The sequence below is a fragment of the Haplochromis burtoni genome, unplaced genomic scaffold (genome assembly GCF_018398535.1).
Source record: "Haplochromis burtoni strain Fernald_Lab_line unplaced genomic scaffold, NCSU_Asbu1 Contig_60, whole genome shotgun sequence".
Lineage (NCBI taxonomy): Eukaryota > Metazoa > Chordata > Actinopteri > Cichliformes > Cichlidae > Haplochromis > Haplochromis burtoni.
In genome coordinates, this window is record NW_024582421.1 from 1,101,598 (window position 1) to 1,125,341 (window position 23,744).

Genomic DNA, 23,744 nt, shown 5'->3' on the forward strand with positions numbered 1-23,744 from the left:
CCTCAGGGTGCTGGACTTCCGGTTGTGAGGAGTTTTTGTTTCTGCACATCAGTGGCATCTCTCTCCTCCTGTGACCAGCTTGGTACGACAGTGGGGTATGTGCTGAGCAGTAGAGAGGATGTATTGATGGCTTGGATCTTATTCCTACCATTCAGCTGGCTTTTTAAAACCGTCTTATCTTCTGGAAGTACTTGTGGCTGACCTTTGTGCATCTTTATCATGGTTTCCCTTGGATTGTGGGATACCCAGGTACTTGTAGCTGTCCCATATATCTGCTATTCCTCCTTCTGGTGGCTCCACCCCTTCAGTCCAGGTTATCTTCTCTCTCTTTTTTACCATTTGGTCAATATACCCACTTATCCAGGCTAAATGGCATCCTGATGTCCTCGCTATCGATCCTGATGAGGAGGATTGGTGAGTGTGAGGTGACTGATAGTCACTCCAGTCCTGAATTTATATCTGTATCCAGTCTTAGTGATGAGCAGGCTTACAGGACTGACGCCTGTGCAGAACAGCAGTGTGAACAGTGATATATTTTGCATTTGATGGTGACACGTGTGGTTATTACCAGGTACTTCTTGGTGAGTTTGGATGTTGGCTTTCTGCTCATCCATAGTTCTCACATGTGTGGCATATACCCTCTCATTGGGTCGGCATATGTGATACATAATAGCATCTCTGCATCAGTTCTATATTATCAGCCGTTGTCCATGGATGCTTTGTTCCAGTAGCCTACTTCCCATCAACATGTCTTGGTTCCTCCACACCTGACGTGCATATATATTGCCGTATAGCAAGTGGAATGTTTTCTTGATGCTACTCTTGTACTTGTTTTGAACTCAGAAAAAAAAAAAGGAAGAAGCGCTGTGTTAGTGTTTCAGCGGCTGACAGTGTAGCAATGCACCGTTGCGGCATGTTTTCCAGTGGCTCGCCCAGCCGAAGTGCGTCAGGAGAATGACATTTGTGATAATCGCTGTTTGATGTTTGAGATGTTTACTTGCGAGTTGACAGGTTATTATGTGTGGTACACAGATGGAAGACGCAGCGCCATACTGCATATTCAGATCTCAGTGTTTGCTGTGTTCTGCTTTTATTTCATCAAATTACTTGGAAGGGAAGTTCTTTACACACTAAGGTTGTCTTTTTTTTTTCTGTAGATGATTGTTTCCAAAATAAATCAGTTTTTTAACGTTAATAAAACTTGGACATACTCAGTGTTAATATTTAGGTAGCAGTAGGATGAATGGATATTTGCTTAGACCCACTTAAATATGCATAACAAGTCTCCTGATAATTTTTCTTATAAGTTATTATAGCAAATAAAATTGAGGGTTAATCAGCCTATGACTTCCTCCCTGTGTCCATAGAGTTTAAAGGATGTGCCACTTGCTCAGGTGGAAGATACATGTCCAGTGAATTTAATCAAAAATATTATTTAATATAACCTGCAAAACAAAACAAAAAACATTTAAGAACCAAGTTTTCTTACTGTGCTGAAGGTTTTTGACATCTCTCTTTGTGTCTCTCAGGTTATTATGGGAAAAGCTGCACTGACGCCTGTCATCTGAATCCATGTGAGAATGAGGCTCACTGCCACAGGAAGCCCAGCTCTTCCCATGGATACATTTGTGACTGCGGAGACAACCACTACGGGCAATACTGCCAGCACAGGTACACAGGCAAACGCCCACGCAACTGATGTAACATTTGAACTTCGGGTTACCTGCGAGGTGCCAACACAGACTACAACTCTTTGTAGTCTCTAGCCCACTTAAGCTCTGTTCAGTTATGTGCGTGTCTTGGTAGCTTTAGTTCAGCCTTGTTGCCCCACATCTCCAGCGTTCCATGTAATCCACTGTGGGATGAGCGGAGTCTCAAGTCAAAACACACACACTCAGAGGTTATCTGTGGTTATGTTAAACTGTGTGAAGTAAGCGTAACCCTGACCTGACCCCGTGCCTCTTTCCTGCCTGTGAAATCCACACAGCTTAAGATTTATCTCATGAGCTGCTCATTGTGTGAGCTTTTGTCCCAGATGAACATCTTTGATCTGGTGTGTTTTTCACAAGGACACACATTTTCACCTGCAAATGAAATATCGTAAAGTTTTTCCATATATTTGATTGGCAGACAGTGAGAGTTGTATGAAAATTAAATCAGCACTAAGACTGGATTTATAATAATTTTACAAAGATTATGCAACAAGTCATATGCGTGCACACACATATATGGCTCATTAAGCATAGGTGGTCATGAGAGTACCTCTTTTTCCTTTTTTTTAAGTTGCCACCATGCACTGAAGGATGATAACATCAGAAATGGATCGACATTTTATATTATGGCTACTTTTATTTGCAGATTTGCTGATTTATATCATTTTAAGGTTCAGGTTTTTATGTCTCATCAGAGTACCTTTAAAGTACTATTTATTTTAGCGAGTGAAATGACATAGTGGGCTTGTTATATTTTATAGAGGACTACTTCTGTCTGTCATCGTCACTTTAGGTGATGATTGACAGCTATTTGCATGAAGGTTTCTGCAAAGGTAAATCTTGCTGCTCTAGGTCTGTTAGTAATGGTTCCCTGCAAAACAGTGCATCGATAATGTTAAAAGCATACATGTATTTCCCGGGTCATGAATGAGCCTAGCTTACCAATATCCATATCACAATAATGAGCCAGTTCCTATAGAACAAAAGTTCAGACTAACATCTAAAAATTAAAAGTTTTAGCTGTTTTAAAACGTGAAAAATAATCTTAAATGACTTGCCAGTTTGAACACATTTCTCATTTAGGAAAGACCCCTACAAGGCATATATTCATCAAAGCACAGCTGGAGCAGCTTCCGCTTAAGGCCCTGTCTTTGTTTCTGTGCACCCTGAGTTATGATCAGACAAAGTATTTTGCATTTAAGCTGCCAAAAATACACAACAGGGAGAGTCAACCCTGATATTCAGTTACAAATCACTCACATCTGAATTTTGCTCTCCGAGACTTTCCACAAGGTGCAATTAAGAGATGTGCACAACAGTCTGCATTAACTGCGAGAAGCACTCATCTCTTCAGTGAACCATTAGACGCTAGACATTAGAGTTTAGGAGGAAAGCACATTAGCTGAGATGTGAGCAAATGAGAAGTGTAGTGAACATAAAAAAAAGTTATTTTTATGGAGTTGAAATTCCGTGGCAGTTTAGTAGTTTGAGAAAACAGGTTTTAAAACGAATCGGTGAGCTTAATAAATGTTTTAAATGGGTGAAGGAGGCTTTCCTGTTTAATATGCGACTGTTCAAAGTGTGGCTGTGCCAGCAATAAGAAACATTTAAAGTTTGTGGCTATGTAGGAAGTCTAATGCACCTTGTAAACCTTATTGTCAAAAGTTAATCGATATATTGTGTATAATCATATCTTGTTTCTGTGTCTCAGCAAAAGTGCAAGTTCTTTGTTTGTACATCTACCTCCACATGCCAGTATTAATATGTCCTCCCAGTTCGATCCATACCTTTGCTTCCTTCATTTCATACTTGTTTCTTTCATCTCTTTGTTCCCACCAATTATTTGGAAATCAGAGGGAATGTTGAATCCTTTGAAGAGCGATTAAAAGTTTTTGACAGGCTGTGTTGCTCAGTTGGTGTTTTTCTCTTTTATCTGATCTATCTTGTGTTAATGACTCTGTGTCTCTGTGTGCGTGTAGGATTGATCATCAGTGTCCCAGGGGTTGGTGGGGATCTCCAACCTGTGGACCGTGCCACTGTGACACCAATAAAGGCTTCGATCCTGACTGTAATAAGACCAGCGGACAGTGTCAGTGCAAGGTAACCAGGAGAATCACACAAAGTACATACAACGATGTTGTGAAAGGTAGTAGAAATACTTTTTTTCCTCTGGGTGTGTCGGTTTCCTCTGGATATTCCTCCCATAGTCCCTAAGCTGGATAAGGTGTTAAGAAATTAGATGAATGGATGGGTAGTTGTTGTATTACTTAAATCCTGGAGCTGCTCAAAAAGTCATTACAACACATTTTGCTATGGAACCAAATATTTAAAATTGTCATGTTTAAAATTTATGATGTTTAGATTAAAAATACCTAATTAGTAAACTGATCATCTGCAGACCACCCAGTAAACGCCTCTCAGGTTGATAGGCTATCCAGATGTATATATAACAGCAACCACGATATGTTGATCATCCATAGATATTGAAATTTCCGATCCGTAAATACACGCGTATTGATATACTCCTCTGTAGCTGCTATATTGAATCCTGTTTTATCTAGGCTTTAATCCTGAAGATAATCTTTAATCTGTGTCATTTCCCCTAAATCCACACCTCGTGACTACATGAAGCACACATGATCACAGATCGGGGTCCAAGGGTTAAATTGGGAGGTTTTACTGAACAATCTCTATATTGAATTTCAGCTGGCAAGTAGTGTGTAGGTGGCATAAACAATGAGTGTGTCGGAAATGTGGTGCCTTTTCTCTATAGCCGATCACCATGTTGATTTGACCCCGGAAAAAGTAGTTATCAACAATTTAGATTCAATTTGAAGTTACTTTATTCTTCTCATTGTTGTGCTAACACAACAATGCTCTCATTTAGCCTACGTGCCAATCATGTCGAGGCAAGTATTGCAGTCGATATCTTAAAGTAAGGTTTAAAATGAGATCTTAACAGATTTATCTTTCTATACATTAACAGTTACTTTGGGAAGTCCTTCAGAATTACATTACATACACTGGTGATGCTGCACCATCATCCTCTAACCTGGTATTATTCTTGTCCTTACTGCAGAGTTAGGTCCCGTTCACATAGGCCTAGACACTGGCTGGCAACCTGCCTGGCAACCACCAGTTGCTAGGGAAAAATGTATAATTCCCAACCAGATGCAAGTGGTTGTTGCAGGTATCTGGCAGATGCATTGAAAACAACTACTAAAATTGCAGTTACACAGGCCTGGAGAATGGTGAGTGACCCAATCATAGTCTGTTGGGAAGATGTCTGCAACTTGTCTGCAACTACTTGCTAAGCTGTGAAGAGTGCTACGCAAACAGAAAGTGGGAAATGTTATGTCTTTTGAAATGTGTTGGTTTCAGAGGTAAAGAGCCAGCTTTTGTTTTAAAGGTGAATATTCTTACTTCCAAGTTCCACTACCGCTTGATGGTACACAGACAATTCAGCGTCTTCCAGACTTGGAAGACAACAGACAACTTTGGCAATCTGCTAGCGATCAAGGCAATCGCAAGAAAGTTTTGGTGCTGTAACAACCTGCAAACACTTGCCACAAATTGTTTCTAGAGACCAGGCGGGTCGTCATCTCTAGTGATGTGTGAGGCAAAGGCATCAATATCCTCTGTATTCTCAAGCTGTGCAAACGAAATCATCAACTGTAATGCATTGATTGATACTCTTCAACTCTCTCTTATACATGGCTCCCCATCTGATTCGCTGTATAAATCTCACAGTCATGCACGCTGATGTAATTGTAACACGCTGATAGTTTGTACGGTTGAGACTCATGTGTCCGTCCATGTGTATATTCAGGAGTTCCACTTCCGTGCGCGAAACTCGGACACCTGCCTGCCGTGCGACTGCTACCCAGTGGGGTCCTTCTCGCGGGCATGCGACCCAGAGTCAGGACAGTGTCAGTGCAGGCCTGGCGTAATTGGTCGCCAGTGCAACTCATGCGACAACCCTTTTGCTGAGGTCACAAACTCAGGATGTGAAGGTGAGAAAAAGAAGCAGGTCAACTGAGTTTGTGTTTGTTTATTTTTAGCTTATTTTCTTTAAAAGAAATAAGAAAGAAAAAGAAGCAAGCACCAGCGGGGGCTCTGAACTGTGTGTGTGTGTTTATTGTCATATTTTTGCATCTCACTGTTGCCTGTTGAGATTACTCCTGTTTACACAACAGGGGGCTACATCATTCATTCATTCATCTACTGATGTGAAGCTCCGTATCATATCTGAGGCGTCACCGCTTGTGGGTGAAAAAAATCAAATAAATATATAAAAAAACTTCAGTAATTCTAAAAACTGCCTGAAGGCAATATTAGTGTGAGGGAGTGAATCACTCGTAGAAAACGATTTGCTTTATGTTAAAAGTGTGTCACTGTCACAGCTCCATTGATAAAAACCAAGTAAATGAAAAAATCAGCTGCTTTTGTTCCGAGTTGGATTTAGTATTAAACCTTTTCTGCGAAGTCGTAGTTCCCAAAAGTTGTCAAAACAATTTCATCATCCGTGTATCTTTTGTGGGACTGTCAGTAGACTGGTGGCAAACTCCAGATGACTTTAAACAAGGTGTATAATTTTTAGGATGGGTTCAAAAGCCTTCAGACTAAATCATCTGTAGAGACAAAGACATGTGAATGACAATAATGAGCCACTTCTGAGCTTTTACCCTATTTACCTTCCATTGTGTAATCACAGGATTCCTGTTTCTCCGCTGTTCCATCTTTTTAAAAATGGTCATGTTTGTCAAGTCTCTGCCTGAGCCCAGAGACACAAAGAAACTGTTAATTATAGTCATCGTCTATTTAACAGCTTCCAGTTGATTCTCTCTCCCTTTTTCCCCTGTTCTGTGCAGCTTTGTCAGTTCCAGCGTCTCCACTTGTAATTACTTCTTTTAGTGAGACGCTGCTGTTTTCTTCTCTCACAATCATTTTCATTTTCTTCTCCGCAAGTCAAAAGAAAAACTTTAAAAAAAAAATGTATTTACATTGTGAGTCATATTTTGTCATGATTTTAAATGGAAAAGGTTGTTGAGCTGATAAAGATTTTAATTGGTGTTCTCTCTCCCGCAGTCATTTATGATGGTTGTCCAAAGACCATTACTCAGGGGATCTGGTGGCCGCGTACCAAGTTCAACCTGCCTGCCGCGGTGCCCTGCCCCAAAGGCTCTGTCGGTCCGTATACATTAACACAAATGCATTCAAACACATTGATTTTTCATGCCAAATCATTGTGAGGAGACATTTTTAAAAAATTCATGTTTCTCCTCTTTGCAGGTGCTGCCATTAGACACTGTGATGCGGAGAGAGGCTGGTTGGAGCCGGACCTTTGCAACTGCACTTCACCTCCGTTTGTGGAGCTCAGTGCTGCTGTACGTAGACCGCTAATGACAGTAATACAATAACTAATTCACTTTTTAACTCCATTAAAAGTTTGTTCTAAGCATCTAAAATCTAAATTTCTCCTGCAGGAATATTTCAATTAAGTTTTTAATTTTATTTATTTATTTTTAAACAGTAACAGGAACCAATATTTTTAATATGCAGCTGGAACGCTTTCTCGGAGATTTCCAGTTTAATTCCTGTCTTGAAGGAATTCTTCAGTCTGAAAATTATTCAAGGACAGATTTGCCTGTTGGACAGACAGCTGAAATGCTCACGCATGCAAATATGTCATCTGGCATTAAATCTCTTCATTCATTCAATAAATATTTTTCCCGCGTCTGGATGTTTGTGTAGCTCGATTCCCTGGAGCGCAACGAGACAGAGCTGAACACCATCATGGAGAAGAAGCTTGCCCACCAGCTCCGTGATGTAACCGAGGCTACCACCCGGCTCTATGGCAATGACCTGCAGATAGCTGAGCGGCTGCTGTCACGCCTACTTACATTTGAGACCCAGCAGAGTGGCTTCGGACTCACCGCCACCCAGGACGCGTACTTCAACGAGGTAAAAATGACATATTTTTGAAAATTCCTTTATACGCTCCTGTTAGAGTCTTTACAAAGACACACTCTGCTTGAGTCTGTGTATTTTAGACTGATGTATCAGTACTTGGGGAGGAGAGATGCGATGAGGATGCAGGTGTTGTGAAAAAAGGAAGACATTTTGCATTATTAACAAGGGCTGTTTACTGGTTCTTGATGATTCATCCTTTCTGATCTAAATCTAAGTGATGTCATGGAAAAAGTGTGGAAAGCAGCATGCACACAGACGATACAAACAATACAACAAACACCATCATGAGCAGTTCAAGGACAACTTTTAGGTATATTGATAAAATGCTGCATTTAGTGAGCAAAAGCAGGACTGTTTAAAATACAGATGAAGTGCAAGCTGTGAAAGGTTGTTGGAAGAATCCAGGTGTAAAAGTAAGGGGTGTTTTCATGTGTGAAAATCAAGTTTTTCTAAATCTCATTTTATTGGCAGCTTTTATCAGTATGTCAATAGATTTAAGTGTAACTTAACAAGCGGATCACTAAGGAAGGCGTCCAACTAACTACTCTAAATGACCTCGTGAATATGATGCGAAATTATTAATAATATCTGCTCTCTTGGTGCAAAATTAAATATTACAATAAAACATTAAGTTGCGAGTTAAAATCTTTGTGTTACTATACTCCTGCCGCTAGCAACTACAAATCTGCACAGAATCTCCCAGAGGACATAAAATAGCTGCTGTTATTTAAAACTCTAGCTATGATTGATACACTCTACTATTATGGGGTACAGACCCAGTGACTAGATATTACAACGAGATGTCTTTTCTCAGAAATTTGGAAGTAATGTTGCTATGGTGATGCGGTGACAGTAACTCATGAAGTATTGCAGCGCGTCATCTCCGCATATTAACTGACAGGCTCTCGTTTTACCTGATGCCGACGCCTTCAGCTGAGGATGCACCAGCTGACAGGCGATAATTTAAAAATTGTTGGCATTCTGACATAAAGGCGGTAACCAGACATCTCTGTTTTATTTTGCCAGAAATATTTAAGCTTATATATCAAACTCAGCTGACAAGGAATGAGCTGCTCCTGTTCCATACATCACGAGTAAGTGGCTGAAGAATCCAGGAATGCAGGACCCCTCCTGCTAGCTTCAGCCTTCCAAACTGCTCGCTGACATGAAACTGACAGCTCACTCGCTTATAATACTTTACTGCGGTAGTTACACTTATTGTAATTCATGAGGTGAATTTAAATTGTAATTCCCGCTGGAACATTTTCTCTCCACGTCACTCAAACGGTTGTAAGAGTCGTAAAGTATAATGTGGGATTTCTGCTAGAAACAAGCGATTTTTCTCATGGTTATTAATTGAAACCTCACGACATTTTTCCCTCTTATGTCTTTAACTGATGAGTTGGCTCCTGCTTTTTAATGTTTCAGCCAGGGTGTGATTTATTCACTTTAATTAGGGACCTTAGTGGGCAATAAAAAGATGTATTTCTCTCCAGTACAGTATCCACAGCAGACAGCAGGATGCGATTCATAATTCATGCTAACAGGGAGGATTTTTAGCCACCCGATGGTAACCGTGAGCAGTAGAAAGTGAGTGGTTGTATTTTATTCTCCCGTAGTCTGAGCACAAAATGTCATTTGTGCCTATTTAGATGTTAAAGTTCCGTAATGCAATCCCCCCCAGTGTTTTCCCACTGACATTTGCTTTGTTACTCCACTGATTCTGCATAACGCGCTTGAACTAGTCCGAGTTTAAGGTTCTGGTTTTTTGTTACATCTGAGCCACAAATCTGGTGGCTAGGAGACAGAAAGTGCACGGCAACACAAAGGAGTAAGACTTCATCCTCCCTTCACTTTTCTTTTTATAAAGTCGTCTTAAACCTGTGTATATGAATTTGTTGTGGCACTCAAAAGGTATCTTAGCAAACACAGTCCACACACACACACACACACACACACACACACACACACACACACACACACAGACAGTTGCTATGGCAACTCAGCAGCGGTATTAATGATGTCCTAGAGTGAGAGAAAACAAAAACCTTTTCCTGCCTGTCCTTTCATTTAACCTGACAGTAAATCAGAAACACGGCCATTAGGGCTTCGTGATTGGTTAGCTGGTTTGTAGTGTCACAAAGCCGCTATACGGTGTGTTGCCACATTAGCACATTAATGCCCGGCTCACCTGACTCGTAACCTCGGCTTCTGGCTGTAAAACAGTTGTGCTGCCTGCATCTGGAGGTAATGAGGTAGCTTTTGGTTTATTATGGCATCACTAAAGGGAAGCTACAGTCCGACCTCTTTTTTCTTCTTCTAAACAATAGAAAATTTATATCTGATGATACTTGACACATCATTTTAAACAACAGCAGCTATTAGGCCAAGATGAACAGGTAATGCCAAACACGGTTTCTATAGTAACCCAGCGGCGGTAATAGAGCCCCGTGGCTTCAGCAGAGATGAAGGGAAGCGGGGAGGAAAGTAGAGTTTTCACATCAGGTATGTAGCAGTGAACGAAAGAAGATGAAAACCTTTCATGTTCAAGCTGTGATCAAATCCATCTGAATGCTGCTGTACTGATAGGAGACGGCTGGGGCTCACGTTTTGTCAAGTACGTGACAGCACAGCGACAGAATCTTTAAAATGTACTTGTAGTTTCTCTTAAATGAAGCGAAAGAATTGCCGAAGAGCTGAATTGAAAAAGACAATTTTTCAAAATTGCATGTTGCAAAAAAAAAGATAGCCCCTCTTTCTCTCTCCGTCATCCATGCTGCCTTTGTGAATCTCTCTTTCTGGATTCCCGTCATCCGTGGCCTCTATACTGTTTTACTCTCCTTTTCTTTCCCCCCTTCACCCTCTTTCTTTTCAATAAAGTTTATATGGGCTCTCGCCGGGTCTTGAGCTCAAGAGCCGCCAATTTTCCAATTTTCCAGTTTTCTCTAAGTGCAGATGGAGGTTTAACTGGGCGTGTTTTCTAAGAGAACAGCAAGCATTTTCATTCAGAGGATAATTTATTCATAGCAGTCAGAATCTCTCACTACATGTGCTGAAACATTTACTGCACAGAGGTCATCTTCAAAAGTAGTTGTAGTCACATACAGGTAATGCTGTACGTGACTCGATAACCTCTAACGGATGATAAGAAGGGAGCACAAAAAACTAGAACAATGCCATTTTTATGATACCGTCACATTGTTCATTTTGTCCTTTCTCCCACCCCCAACAATCCTTTTCTTCACTCCATTTTTCCATCTCATCGCAACTTTCCACCTCCCTACCTCTGTGCCTTCTGCATGTGACTTCTCATCTCTCTTATTCTCTCTTTTTTCTCCTCTTTTCACTCACTCACACACAAATTCTCTTCTTGAATGTTTCTTCATCTCCCCCAACAATTCATGCATTCTTTCTATGCTGCACTGCATGTACTTGTACCTTGTTTGCCTGACGGTTGTGTCATACGTTATTTTTTCCTTTCTTTTCTCCCCAGAGCAATATATTACACTGCAGTACTTTATTAGGTCTGACTGCAAGGGATCCTCCCTGTCTCTCTCTTTCTCTCTTTTCCACTGATATTTCTCTTTGTTCAGCCCTTCTTGCAAGGCTGTGCAGTCCAGACTAATCTCTAAGAGGCCTCCATCCATAGTCACCAATTCTCCGTAAAAAAGCAATGACATGGGAGCACTGACAGTGGTGAAGCTTGTTCTAATTGGGGTCAGGACTTAGCTTGGATTTTTTATCACAGTTGTGCTCAAAGCAGCCAGACAAACGGCGTGACGATGCAGCGTACTTCTCATCTGCTCAACCAAAACCAGATTCTCGTGTTCTGACCTTTAATTCCTCGTTTTTCTCCCTCTGTTAAACTTTATTGTCTGAATTGTCTCCCTGTGTGCCTTCGCCGTCTCTTATTTCCTCTATCTTTTGTCTTTCCTCCACAATTTTGTGTTTTATATCATTATGCAGTTAAATTTGAAATTGGGTTTCATTATTTATCTTAAAAAAACAACAACATAAAAAACAAAAACAGTGCTACCAGCACAGGGACACATTTATAGATTTGATTTATGCTGTTATAAAGACATGCAGGTTTTCACACAGTCAGCTTGGCTAAAACTAAACGTGAACCTGCCTGTTTACTATGTTTAATGTAAAGTCTTCAATACTGTAAAACCTTAAATTAGTTTCATTTATATAACTTAGGTGTAAGGTGTAGGTGTATCAGTATCACTATAACAGTAATTTTGTAGGAATGGGCTATTACCTTGTTTTTAAAAACATAGAGAATATAAATTATTTCTTTACAGGAGATCATACAAACAATGTCTTTCAGATGCAATGTGCACCTCACAAAAAAGGAAAGAAAAATAAGAAAATATTAAAATGTTTGTCATAACCCAACCACACGCCAAAAATACAACAATACAAAATGTGTTTATTCAAATAATTATTCATTAATGAAAATATGTTTGGTGCAAACTGAATGTATACCAATCAAATTCCATTAATGTTTCAATGTTTCACATTGTACTTAAGTAAAAAAAATAAAATAAATAATAATAATAATTTACTTCAAATCTTGGGCATACCCAGGACATGCCGGAGTGATTTCATCCCCTGGCTGGCCTGGGAAAGCCTCGGTGTTCCCCTGGATAAGTGGAAGAAAATGGATGGATGGATGCATTTTGGGCAAAACATTTTTGAGTGCAGTCTCAGCAGGCTTCAAGTAGTATTCCAGTCATATGCAAACCAACATAATCTGTTCCCTGAAAGTCTCAGAACTACTCCGGTATAACAGAAGTCATCAGAGGATTCAGTGTTGTTAGCAGAAAACACCATAGCTGATTGTCCTCTGGCCACAAGTCAACTTTTATTTGAGTCTTTAACCAGTGTTTAAGCAGCTGTCTGCCTCCGTGTAGGACCAAAGAACTTAAATATATATATTTTGTCATCATCCACAGTCTCAGACCGATAATATTTAACATTTTTTAACGGTTGTTATTAACTGTGAAGCTCATGTGGCCACTGTCCTCGAAGACAGTGCAGCGAAGCACCTCCTAAGAAGCCATGATACTTTTATGGGCTCTTTTTCTGTTTTTATTTCTGCTTTTATTAATTCTTTATCCTTCTGCTGGTGCCAGAACGTCCTGCGAGGCTGCAGTGTGCTGTTGGGTCCGAGCACCTCTGGGCTTTGGCGTACTCTCGCTCAGAGTCAGAACCACATCCCAGGCGGCGGTCCGGGAGCGCTGACGGAGCTACTGGAGCAGTACGCCAAGAATCTGGCTCAGAACATGAAACTCACCTACCTCAACCCGGTGGCGCTGGTTGCTCCCAACATTGGTGAGTTTGGACTGCAGATGCAGACATGCAGACACAATACAATAATTAATCACCGATCACACCCCAAAATTAAACGAGACAGTAATGAAATCTCAATCTTTGCAAATGATATGCTTCAGTTTTCTCACAATACTGTAAATCGCTGCTGTGAAATCAGCACTAATGAGTCATTGTAAAGCATGGGGATGAACAGCACTAATGCGAGTGATGATGGCACAGCCAGAATGTTGGCAGCACCACAGAGAGATGGATTTCACACTCCCACTCAGACAGCAGCTAATGCTTTCAGCACATCCACAACCCCCCCGAAGCGCCGCAGCACTGGCCAACATACATCATCTACATATACAGATGCCAGACAGACACATGCATCTCACACAAAAAGCACATACACGCTGGCGTTTAACATCACTGGACATGCAAGGCTCCTAAGAGTCAAGGTTATTAAAGTTTCATTTAGTTTCTGCCATCCCTTCACTTGTGCTTTTTGCTCTTATCCACATTTTTCTGTCACTTTCACAGTGTCAAAAAATGCTGTTAGATAATCTGCACCGCTTACAACAAGACGAGGTGTTGAAGTGTCAACAGCAGCAGCAGCTTTGGCAGGGATCAAGCCAGTGACAATGAATTTCACACTCGGTTAATGCTCTTAACTGCACACGCCGATTGAATTCCTTCAAAATACTTTACACCCAAAAACTCATCAAAGTTTCCAGCTGCTGAATTTTGCCTCAGCAGCTTCTTCTTGTGTACCTTTGGTCACACAGTCACTGTAATCTCCTCATGACGTACCTTTGTTGGCTAATATTGACTTACCACTTGAACTTCTATATGTTTGTGAATCTCTTTGTTAGTTATACCTGCGTTTGCTCTTGGATTCTTACAAAATCCAGTTATTTAACTCTGAATCGAAGCCAAGGCGACAAGAACAGAGCAGCAGTGAAGGCAACACTAATGAGAAACATGACTGACGCAAATTTTTTCGCTCCAGCAAACACACAAACACGTGGCTGATGCTCCAAGCTAAACGGGTAAAAATGAATAACATGGGAGAGGACGTGGACGAACTTGATGGGTTGTCAGCCTTCGGTTAATTTCGATTTTTGCTGCTTTTGTTGATGATGCTGGCAGTAAAACCCCATATTTGCAATTTCTTACATTTTATTTAACAAATAAACCACTTTACATGAATATTATCGGATAAACTTTCATGCCTCTCACACCAACAGATTGAGTGCTGTTTGCTGGATCAAATGTTTCGTCGTTATTGAACGCTCCATGCTGACATACTTCCACTCTGTGTGCGTGTTTGGGAATTTTTATATTCTCTCGCTACCTAATGATTCACTAATCCATAGGGGAAAAAATATTTTTTAATGACACAGCTAAAAATGACAATTGTTCTATGACTGAATCAAAGAGGAAAAGCTAAACTTAAATAAAACAGACAAATCAAGTAGCTGTATGAGCTGTCTCGTATTACTTTTACTGACTCAAGGTCACACGGGTCTGGCACGCAAGCTGCTTTGATGCTTAATGGCACAGAAGAAGATAAGAGTGCTGGTTGGGGCTGCACGATTATGGCTAAAATGATGATCACAGTCATTTTGTCCAGTATTGCAGTGAATAAACAGAACACTGGTTCAGCATCTTCACATCTCTACAAATCTCTGCACAGAAACAAAATTTTTCCTCCTCATTTCCTTAAATTCAGTGCAGCTCTTTGAAGAAAAAAAAAATTAAACTGTACCAAAACACAAAATTAAATCAAGAGGTCATATTCCTTTTAATCTCTTTAAACTACCATTTGCAGACAAATATGTGTTTGTACATATACACCATTCATTGTACCTGCATGATGGATGTGAATAAAACTCATACTGCCTGTATAAAATAATTAGGAAAATACCATATCGTTTGTCCAGTGTGTCGACAATGTTATTGAAGCCTTCGTTACTCTTACTGTCTTCGGCCTCGTTGGTGATTTCAGCTGGTCAGTGTGAGCTGGATGGATGCACAGGCTGCTTTTATGGATGTATGAGCTGATGTTGAATGAGTCGCGTCAGCAACCATTGCCTTGTTTTCTTTGTCCTGCATTCATCATGCTGCAGTTTGTGGTGTTTTTCCAGGGGGTTGAATGTTGATTTGAATTTGAAGTGAAATTTGAATTTCAACGTAGTGTTACTCATGGGTGCATGGAACAGCTGTGATTGGCACATACAGACACACTGTCAGGCACTAATTTAGGGGGCGCTTGATTTGCTTTTGCTTTGTATTTTAATTGGCAAAGCAGTGTTAGATGGTCATATATGTCCAAAGTTTGAGATAATGAGGTCAGCATATGTAAAAGTAACCCATCAAGCTTCTGATTCCTCTAATTGCTTGGATTTAATTTTTTTTTCCTACTTTTTTTCCTAGTCAGTTAGCTTAATGTTGGAGAATATTCTTGATATAGTTTGTATACTAAGAGAAACATCATGGGTAGTATTATTATGAGACAGTTTATCCCATAATGATTTCAGGGTTATTTCCAGGTAATGACCCAGTGTGGGGGTTCTTTCATTATTCTTCTTCTTGATGGATGCATTTTTGTAAACTGGACAAGTTTAAGATGAGACACTTTATTTTGTACACAACAGTGACATGTTTTTTAAGAGGTGTTGTAGAGAGCACAGTGTGTTCAGTTCTGCTCCAGTTAATCAGCCATTGCAAAAAGTAATATGCAGTGTTGGTGGTTTTTTTTAAACATATTATTTTTGTTAAAAGTAATGCAGTATGTTACTTAATTATTTGCCAGAGCACGTAAAAAGTTACACTACTCATTACATTACTTTCTCCTACACAAAGAAAATTTTAAAACGAACCCAAAGAGACTTGAAAATAATCACCACAGTGAAATATGAGCAGTTATAAATGGAGGCTGTAAGCTGGACTGCCCATCACAGTCTTTGTTACGTGTTGATGATCAGGCTCTGGCTGCTGTACTGGGGTCAGCATGCACTCACGTTTATCACCAGTTTGGGTTCTTGGCTAGCTTTGTGTTAGCGTGCTATTTGTGCAGATGCTTGCAAAAAGCTAAAGTTTTGTAGGCAGTGTAATGCAGTTGTTTGCAAGTAAAAGTAATTTCCATATCTCTGCTGTTAATCACTTCACTGTTTTCCTCCTGCACACGAACTGAAAGGAGCTCATTTTAACGCAAGTGGACAGGATGAAAAAAATGTGTTTGTTTGAGGAGTTTTTCCTTCTGTCCATTTGTCCACAGCAATGCATTACATTACTGTGTTACTGAAAAATGTAATACAATTACAGTAACATGTTTCTTTGTGACATGCGACACCCAAAATATGGTGAAATAGGGACCAGTGACATTGGTTTGCTGTGATTGTGACACTTTGTCTTATAAAGGTTACTACAATGAGCATAGCTTAAAATCAGGATATGGACTATCTTTCCACTTTTTAACATACTTTTAAAATCAGAAAGCGAATGCATCACTGCTGCTATCTAAAGTGTAAGATACATGTTATTTTAACCAGTGATATTATGCTAATGTAACAACATAATTACCCTAATTACCCAACATCTGTGGGAATTTCATCCAAAAAATGTTTATATGTGTCTGTTGCTGCATGTTTATTAATCAGTTATGAACCTGGACCGCATGGAGAACCACACCCATGTGCGGAGGCGTTTCCCACGCTACCACACCACCCTGTTTCGTGGTCAGGCTTTGTGGGATCCCTATACTCATGTGATACTGCCCCCTGCTGCCCTGGTGCCACAACGGCAGCGGCTGCATAACTGGAAGGAGAAGGAGAGGACGGAAAAAGAACGTAAGAACAGACACACACACTGAATAAAAACCTTCAGAGTGTTTCGAGCTGAACCCAAGAAACATATTCTGACTCAAACTTTTCAGTTTCAGCCTCAGATCCTCAAAACACCGCTTCGGCGCCTGTCAGTATCTCGGCCAATCAGACAGGAGAATACACTGCAGCAAAACATACTTCTGCGTTGCCTGAGCCGCCCATAACCATTGTGATCCTGCTCATTTACCGAAGTCTGGGTGCTGCCCTTCCTCCCAAGTACCACACAGACAGACGAGGAGTGAGGTGGGAATCTGAAACACACAGAACACTAAAGAAAATCTCATTACTGCAACTCCAAAAACTTCTCGTGATTTATGCCCGTATGTCTTTGATTTGGTGCTAATCAGTCTGCAAAAATTGCTTTTAAATAACGTGAGCATCACATCATTAAATCGGGATCATTATCTTTCAATTCTAGCATCAACATGCCAGGATTTTACATATATATGTGTATAAAAAAGATCCAATGATGGTAATTTGTGCTATTGATCATTTAGTCTCCAAAAGTGGGAAAAAAGGTTGAAAAAGATCCATCACTGAAGCCCAAACCCACATCTTCAGGTTGCTTGTTTGTATGCGCAACCATGAAAGACACATATGAAACACGCAACACCGTATCAGATCTTTGCAAGTAGGACATGTTTGGCATCTTTGCTCAATAAATGATTAAAAGAAGTTGTGGCTAATTGAATTCATAGTCATATGAGGAACACTGGTAGGTCAGCAGAGTATCTGCATCAGGACTAATTCCAGCGATCTTTTCTCTGTTTTAATCATCCTGTCTTTACTTTGTTTTCTCTCTTCTTTCCTTCTGCTGTCCCCCACTTCTCCTCTGGGCCTAATTACCGAGTAACAAGCTGTCCACTTCTCAGTTGGTGTCAATAATCAGTCATTTGTGTCTTATCTGGTTTACAAAACACACTCTTCTTTTTTTCGGTTTGTCTCTTTTTTTGGTTACTGTGTCTCTGCCTTTTTTAGCATCCTAACCAGGATATCAAACTCTGCTTTCTGTCTGATCTGGAGGATGTGTTGTAACTTCTGTACTGTCTCTCCTTCAGGCTTCCCAGACATCCAGTAATGAACTCCCCTGTGGTCACTATCTCTGTCTACAACAACCAGACATTTGTGGGCGGACATTTAGAGCAACCCATCTTACTGGAGTTCAAGCTGCTAGAGACGGCCAATCGCAGCAAGCCTCTGTGTGTACAATGGAACCACAGCAGCCCGTGAGTACATAACATGCGATGTTTCGCACTGTATTGATACTGTCGATACTGAAGTCCAGGGTATTGCGGTATGTCACTGGGTGATTAAAAGATACACTACTGTGTAAAGTTTGGAAATATCAAACTGTCATTTTTGAAATTTGCTAAATGCAAATATCTTAAACTTCAGATTTGAAGTTAATATGATGACTTTGGGTTTTGTCTTGTTGGCTTTAAGATATAAAATATATCTTTATTCAGACTTTCTTGCACTGCTGTTGAGGCAGCTGCTCTGTGTTTTCTGCAGACCTCTCACAGAAGGAAAAGTACTGATGTAGTTTTAACAATAAGAATGTGAAGTGTCCACTGTTGTAAGTCACAAGAACAAGAACTAGAAATGGTCCAATCCAAAGAAACCCAGAAAATAAGTAAATAAGTAAAAACTTGTGCAGCAGGCTGGTCCATTGTGACAAAATTTCATTGCAGGAACTCAAAATGATATTCAGTAGTTTGTTTGACCCCCATGTGCTTTGATGTGGGGGGCTGACAATGTTGGGTCATTTTGTAGCTCTGGCAGTTCTCATTCTATTCATTCTATACGTCCTTGCACAAAGGAGCAGATACCGGTCCTGCTGATAGTAACTAGTAACTATAGTAACTCCTGGAATCTCCTCCATGTTCTTGAGACTGTGCTGGAAACACAGCAAACTTTCAATGGCAATCGCACGTATTGATGAGCCATCCTAGTTGGACTACTTGTGCAACCAATGTAGGCTCAAGGTATCGCCTCATCCTACCACTAGTGACACTGACTCAAGTCAAATGCAAAAAAAAACAAAAATTAAGAAAGAGTCAGAAAATATACCAATATCCTAGAAGTTGAATTAGCCTGATCATATACACTGATTAAAAAGTCTTTAATTTTTTTTAGCAGCACATATAATGAAGCCAATGTAGGCTACTATCTTTACCACAGTAAAAACTACCATACTAAACCATTATAAAAGTAAACGGGAGTGCCTGATCTGCTTTTAAAATACAAGACCACTTTAGCCAAAGGATTATTTCAAATGCTCACTGAACACCTTCTGACGTACACATATTTGACACAGAAGTCTAATTAGCAACTCAATGCGTTTAGGTATTTAGACGTGGTCAAGATGACCTGCTGAAGTTTAAACTGAGCATTAGACTAGTGAAGAAAGATGATTTAAGTGATTTTGAACCTGGTGTGGTCTTTGGTGCCACATGTCCTGGTCTGAATAATTCAAACTGTTACCTACACAACAGGATGAACTAGGATTTTAATAGAAGATGGTCCAAAAAGGAGAAATATTGAGTTAGCAGCAGTTCTTTGGGTGAAAATGCCTTGAGGTCAGAGGAGAATGGCCAGACTGCTTTGAGCTGACTGGAAGGCAAAGGTAACTGAAATATCCACTCACTGAAAGAAAGGTACACAAAAGAGCATGTCTGAATGCACAGTATGTCCAACCATGAAGCAGATTTATTTAACCTTTATTTATACAGGTAATCCCATTGAGACTCAATGTCTCATTTAGAAGAGAGGCCGGTTTCAGACAAACAATAAATGGTGGCCTGCGGCAGCAAATGACCACGCCCAGTGGGTGCCACTCCTGTCAGCTAAGAACAGGATATTGAAAGGATAGACCCATCTTATAGCCTTGGATCAATGTTTCAGGCTGCTGCTGGTGTAATGGTGTGGGATATAGTCTTTGCACACTTTGGCCCCTTAGTACCAGCTGAGGATAATTTAAACAGCACAACTTTCTTTCAGTACTGTTGCTCACCACATCCATCCCTTTATGACAACAGTGTATTCATCTTCTGATGGCTGCATCCAGCGGGATCAAATGGCTTTGGGATGCGGTGTAACAGGAGATGTGCAGCTGACAAATCTGCAGCAGCTATGTCAATATGTATGGAAATATTTTTATGTCATATAAAATGCGTGAGCAAAAACTAATCAGAGCAAATAATTTAATTTCACAAGAGCAATTAAATTCCTCACGTGTAATCTCTGAGGAATGTTTCCAGCACCTTGTTGAATCTGTGCCACAAAGAATTACAGCAGTTCTGAAAACAAAACAGGGGTCCGACCTGGCACTAACAAGGTGTACCTAATAAAGTGTCCACCGAGTGTTGTTTTGAGAGCATGTGACTTCTATCAATTATGAAAAACTGACACATGGACAGCAGCAGGACATCTTTCTTGAAATGTTGCTTATTATTCCTCGTTCCGTCTCTGTCCTTGCAGGTACGAGATGGGAGGTTGCTGGACGGTGAGAGACTGTATGGTAGTGTACAGAAACACGTCTCATGTGCGCTGTCAGTGCCAGAGACTGGGCACCTTTGGCGTGCTGATGGACAGTTCGCAGAGAGAGGTTAGTGATCAGTCAGTCAAGAGCTACTTACTTTTAATCAAGATAAATCAAGATAAGTCTTCATCCTCTCTCGTTCCCTGACCCTTTCTGTAGTAATCAAGCATTTCCCTTAAGTGAACCTTTTACTTCACCATGTCTGCCACTTTGCCCCAACACATTTTTTTTTCATTTAACAGTGTCAGCTGGTGATTGCCCAGTTTGAAGAAGGGGGGAAAAAGGGGAAAAATGTCTACAAATCCTGACTGACATTCAGAAGGCTGAAGAAAGGCCTTGTTACAGTTGTAGAAGATTTTCACAGCTTAATGTAAAACCCCTTACCCACCGCTCCCAAGCATACTAAGTTGAAGATGTGTCAGATCTCGAGAAAGGGAGCGTGTGGAATCAGAAACATCATTGTCTTGACGATTTCCATTTCTCCAAACTGGAAACAGTTATATAAGATTAAGTAATTCATCATCATTAGTCTGGTGGTATGGTGGGGTATCTTATTCTCACTCACTTGAGATGCTGCAGGGAAGCCCAGTTTGCCCAAATGAAATTCTGGTGGTGTCGCTATGTTTGCTGGAAGCAGAGGCTTCCAGAGGAGGCAAATGCACGTGCTGAATTGATTTTATAATCTAGTTTCTCCTGACAGATAAGCTTGGTCTGCTAGCTAGCTTGGTTTGTCGTCTGATTCCTCTGTTTTTTTTCCTGACTGCTTCAAGAAAAATATATTTTTTTAGATGTTTTTAATAAAGGGATTTAATCTTGTACTTACCTTTCATTAGATTTCTTTCTATAGATCGCATACTTGGTTGTCATATAAATATTGTCAGTTCACACTGACGGCAGACAGGAGAGTTCAGATAGAGATGTTGCATTTCAATGCAGTTTTAACGATTCATCTTCTTGGATTGAAGTTTCTTTTTTCAACAAGTTTTCTCCCTCCTCTTCCTTTCACCCCCCTCCTTTGCATCTCTCTGTGAGTAGCAGTTGGAGGGCGACCTGGAGACGCTGGCCCTGGTCACATACTCTTCTTTGTGCGTCTCCATGCTGGCGCTGCTCCTCACTGTCCTGGTGCTCTCCTGTCTCCGGGGCCTCAAGTCTAACACCAGGAGCATCCATTCAAACACAGCGGCAGCCATGTTTTTATCAGAGCTGGTGTTTTTGCTTGGGGTCAATCAGACTGAACAACAGGTATGTACTGGCGGGGGTGGGCTTTCTGCATCCATCTTTTTTCTGTTGCCTATAGCTTTAGTTCCTTTTTTCACACCACTGCACAGTCAGTCACCACTTTATCCAGTGTACAGTCATGGTAAAAACAGAGTCCAACTTCTGTCATATCTAGATAGATAACCTGTGATGAACAGAAAAGTTATTATTTATTTAACAATAATGGAGCCACGTTGCAAAAGCACTGTTAGAAGACATCATTTTCTGTCCTACTTTGTCAATCTTTCACGTTGTTGTGGAGGAGTTTACTACTCTTTAGAGCAGCGGTCCCCAACCCCCCGGCCTCGGACCGGTACCGGTCCGTGAGTCGTTTGGTACCGGGCCACGAGCGTTGAGGCTCAGGTGTGAAATGTATGGTTTTCAGGGTTTTTAATCGATTTTCAGCGTTATTTTGTTATCGTTTTTATCGTTAACTCGGTTATCGTTAAATCTTCTTTTTTTCGGTACTGGTACTAGTTTTATTTTGTTGTATTTATCCGCAACACCTTAAAGGTCCGTGAAAATGTTGTCGGGCATAAACCGGTCCGTGGCCCAAAAAAGGTTGGGGACCGCTGCTTTAGAGCATTGCTTCAGGTCGTTGAGGTTTGCAGGCTTTTGTGTATGTATAGCTCTCCTAAAGTGGCACCACATTTCAGTCAAGGTGAAGTCTGGCCTTTGACTCAGACATTGCAATACTTGGATTCTTTTCTTTTTCAGGCGTTATGCTGTAGTGCTTGGGATCATTATCTTGTTTGGGACAGGCTTTAGCTGTTGGACAGATGGCCTCAGATCGGACTCTAGAATACTTTGGTATACAGAGGTCAACTCAATGAGTGCGAGGTGCCCGGGTCCTGTGACCGCAAAACAAGCCCAGATACTCACCTCTCCACCACTGTGCTTGACAGTTGGTATGGGGTGTTTCTTCAAACATGGTGCTGTATACTATAGGCCAACGTCTCCACTTTGGTCTCGTTTATTCAAAGGGCGTTGCAAAGTCTTGTGGTTTATTCAGCTTTTCAAACCTGAGCTATGCTGCCATGTTATTTTTAGAGAGTAGAGAATTTCTTCTGGCAAGCCTTCCAAACATGTCATACTTGTTCATGATGCTTGTAGAGTCTGAGATGTAGCTCTTGGGCTTTTTTTTTTTTTTTTGCGATTTCTCTGAGCATGCCCACTCCTGGGAAGATTGGCAACTATCTTGATTTTTTTTTACCAATCACTAAATAACAAAGGCTCATACTTTCTTTGTTTTTCCTCCAGTGTGTTACGGAAGCAGCCTTCCGTTGTGAGCATCCTCTTCACATAGGTCCATATCTTTGATAAAGACCGTGCTCACACTTCAGGGCATAAGTATTTTTTCTAAAAGTAGACTTGTTTGTATGTTTGTTTTGCCCATGAAGTATCGCACTGCATTGCAATAGTTCTTTTTGCATTGGACAGACAGAGATTCAACATCCATCTATTCTACTGTATACTGTATTTATTTTTTCCCAATTGATTGGAAATGGCCTTCTAACCCTTGCCAGACTGATGGGCAGCTAGAATCATTTCTCTAAAATCAATGCAGATGTCTTTGGCATTCAGGTGTTAGCACACAGTTGGATGCTCCAGACCAGACAAACTTCTGGTTTTATAGAGGTGCCTACACCTGCTGATGATCTATTAACCAAGTAATCAAGGAGCTGATTATTTCTACTGCATTTCAATGCATAAAACCTTAAACCTTAAAATCTTAAAGAGGTTGTACTTTGTTTTTGCCATGGCTGTGGTGTATATCAAATTTTTAGCGACATTTAGATTTACAAGTTCATTCATCTTCAAATAGTATCTGGCAGTGGCCATGTTTTTCCTTAAACTGTTGCCAAAAACAATATCATAAGATGTTCACTCTTTGCAGTTTTGATGTCGACGGCTCTTCTTGCCTCCTAGTATTTTGTTTTTCTTCCTCTTTCTTATCCTCTGCTTGGGTGCTTCCTGTCGCTCTTCGCTCTGTGCTTCTCTACATCACACTGTCCTCTTTCCTTTATGTTAAGTCCTCTATCTTTTTTCTCG

At 40.5% G+C, this 23,744-nt stretch overlaps 1 protein-coding gene across 3 annotated transcripts in view; it reads left to right on the forward strand.

The window, feature by feature from the left end:
* The window catches only part of celsr3 (cadherin, EGF LAG seven-pass G-type receptor 3), a 113,826-nt gene that overhangs the window by 73,931 nt on the left and 16,151 nt on the right, over positions 1 to 23,744 (forward strand). For all 3 annotated transcript variants that reach the window (XM_014338587.2, XM_042221049.1, XM_014338588.2), the window contains 12 exons: positions 1,530 to 1,671; positions 3,692 to 3,812; positions 5,542 to 5,725; positions 6,801 to 6,902; positions 7,005 to 7,099; positions 7,467 to 7,676; positions 12,827 to 13,025; positions 16,670 to 16,858; positions 16,945 to 17,137; positions 17,953 to 18,120; positions 20,375 to 20,501; positions 21,471 to 21,677. In XM_014338587.2, coding sequence (XP_014194073.1) covers positions 1,530 to 1,671; positions 3,692 to 3,812; positions 5,542 to 5,725; positions 6,801 to 6,902; positions 7,005 to 7,099; positions 7,467 to 7,676; positions 12,827 to 13,025; positions 16,670 to 16,858; positions 16,945 to 17,137; positions 17,953 to 18,120; positions 20,375 to 20,501; positions 21,471 to 21,677 — 1,937 coding nt within the window. The remainder of the gene's footprint in view (positions 1 to 1,529; positions 1,672 to 3,691; positions 3,813 to 5,541; positions 5,726 to 6,800; positions 6,903 to 7,004; positions 7,100 to 7,466; positions 7,677 to 12,826; positions 13,026 to 16,669; positions 16,859 to 16,944; positions 17,138 to 17,952; positions 18,121 to 20,374; positions 20,502 to 21,470; positions 21,678 to 23,744) is intronic.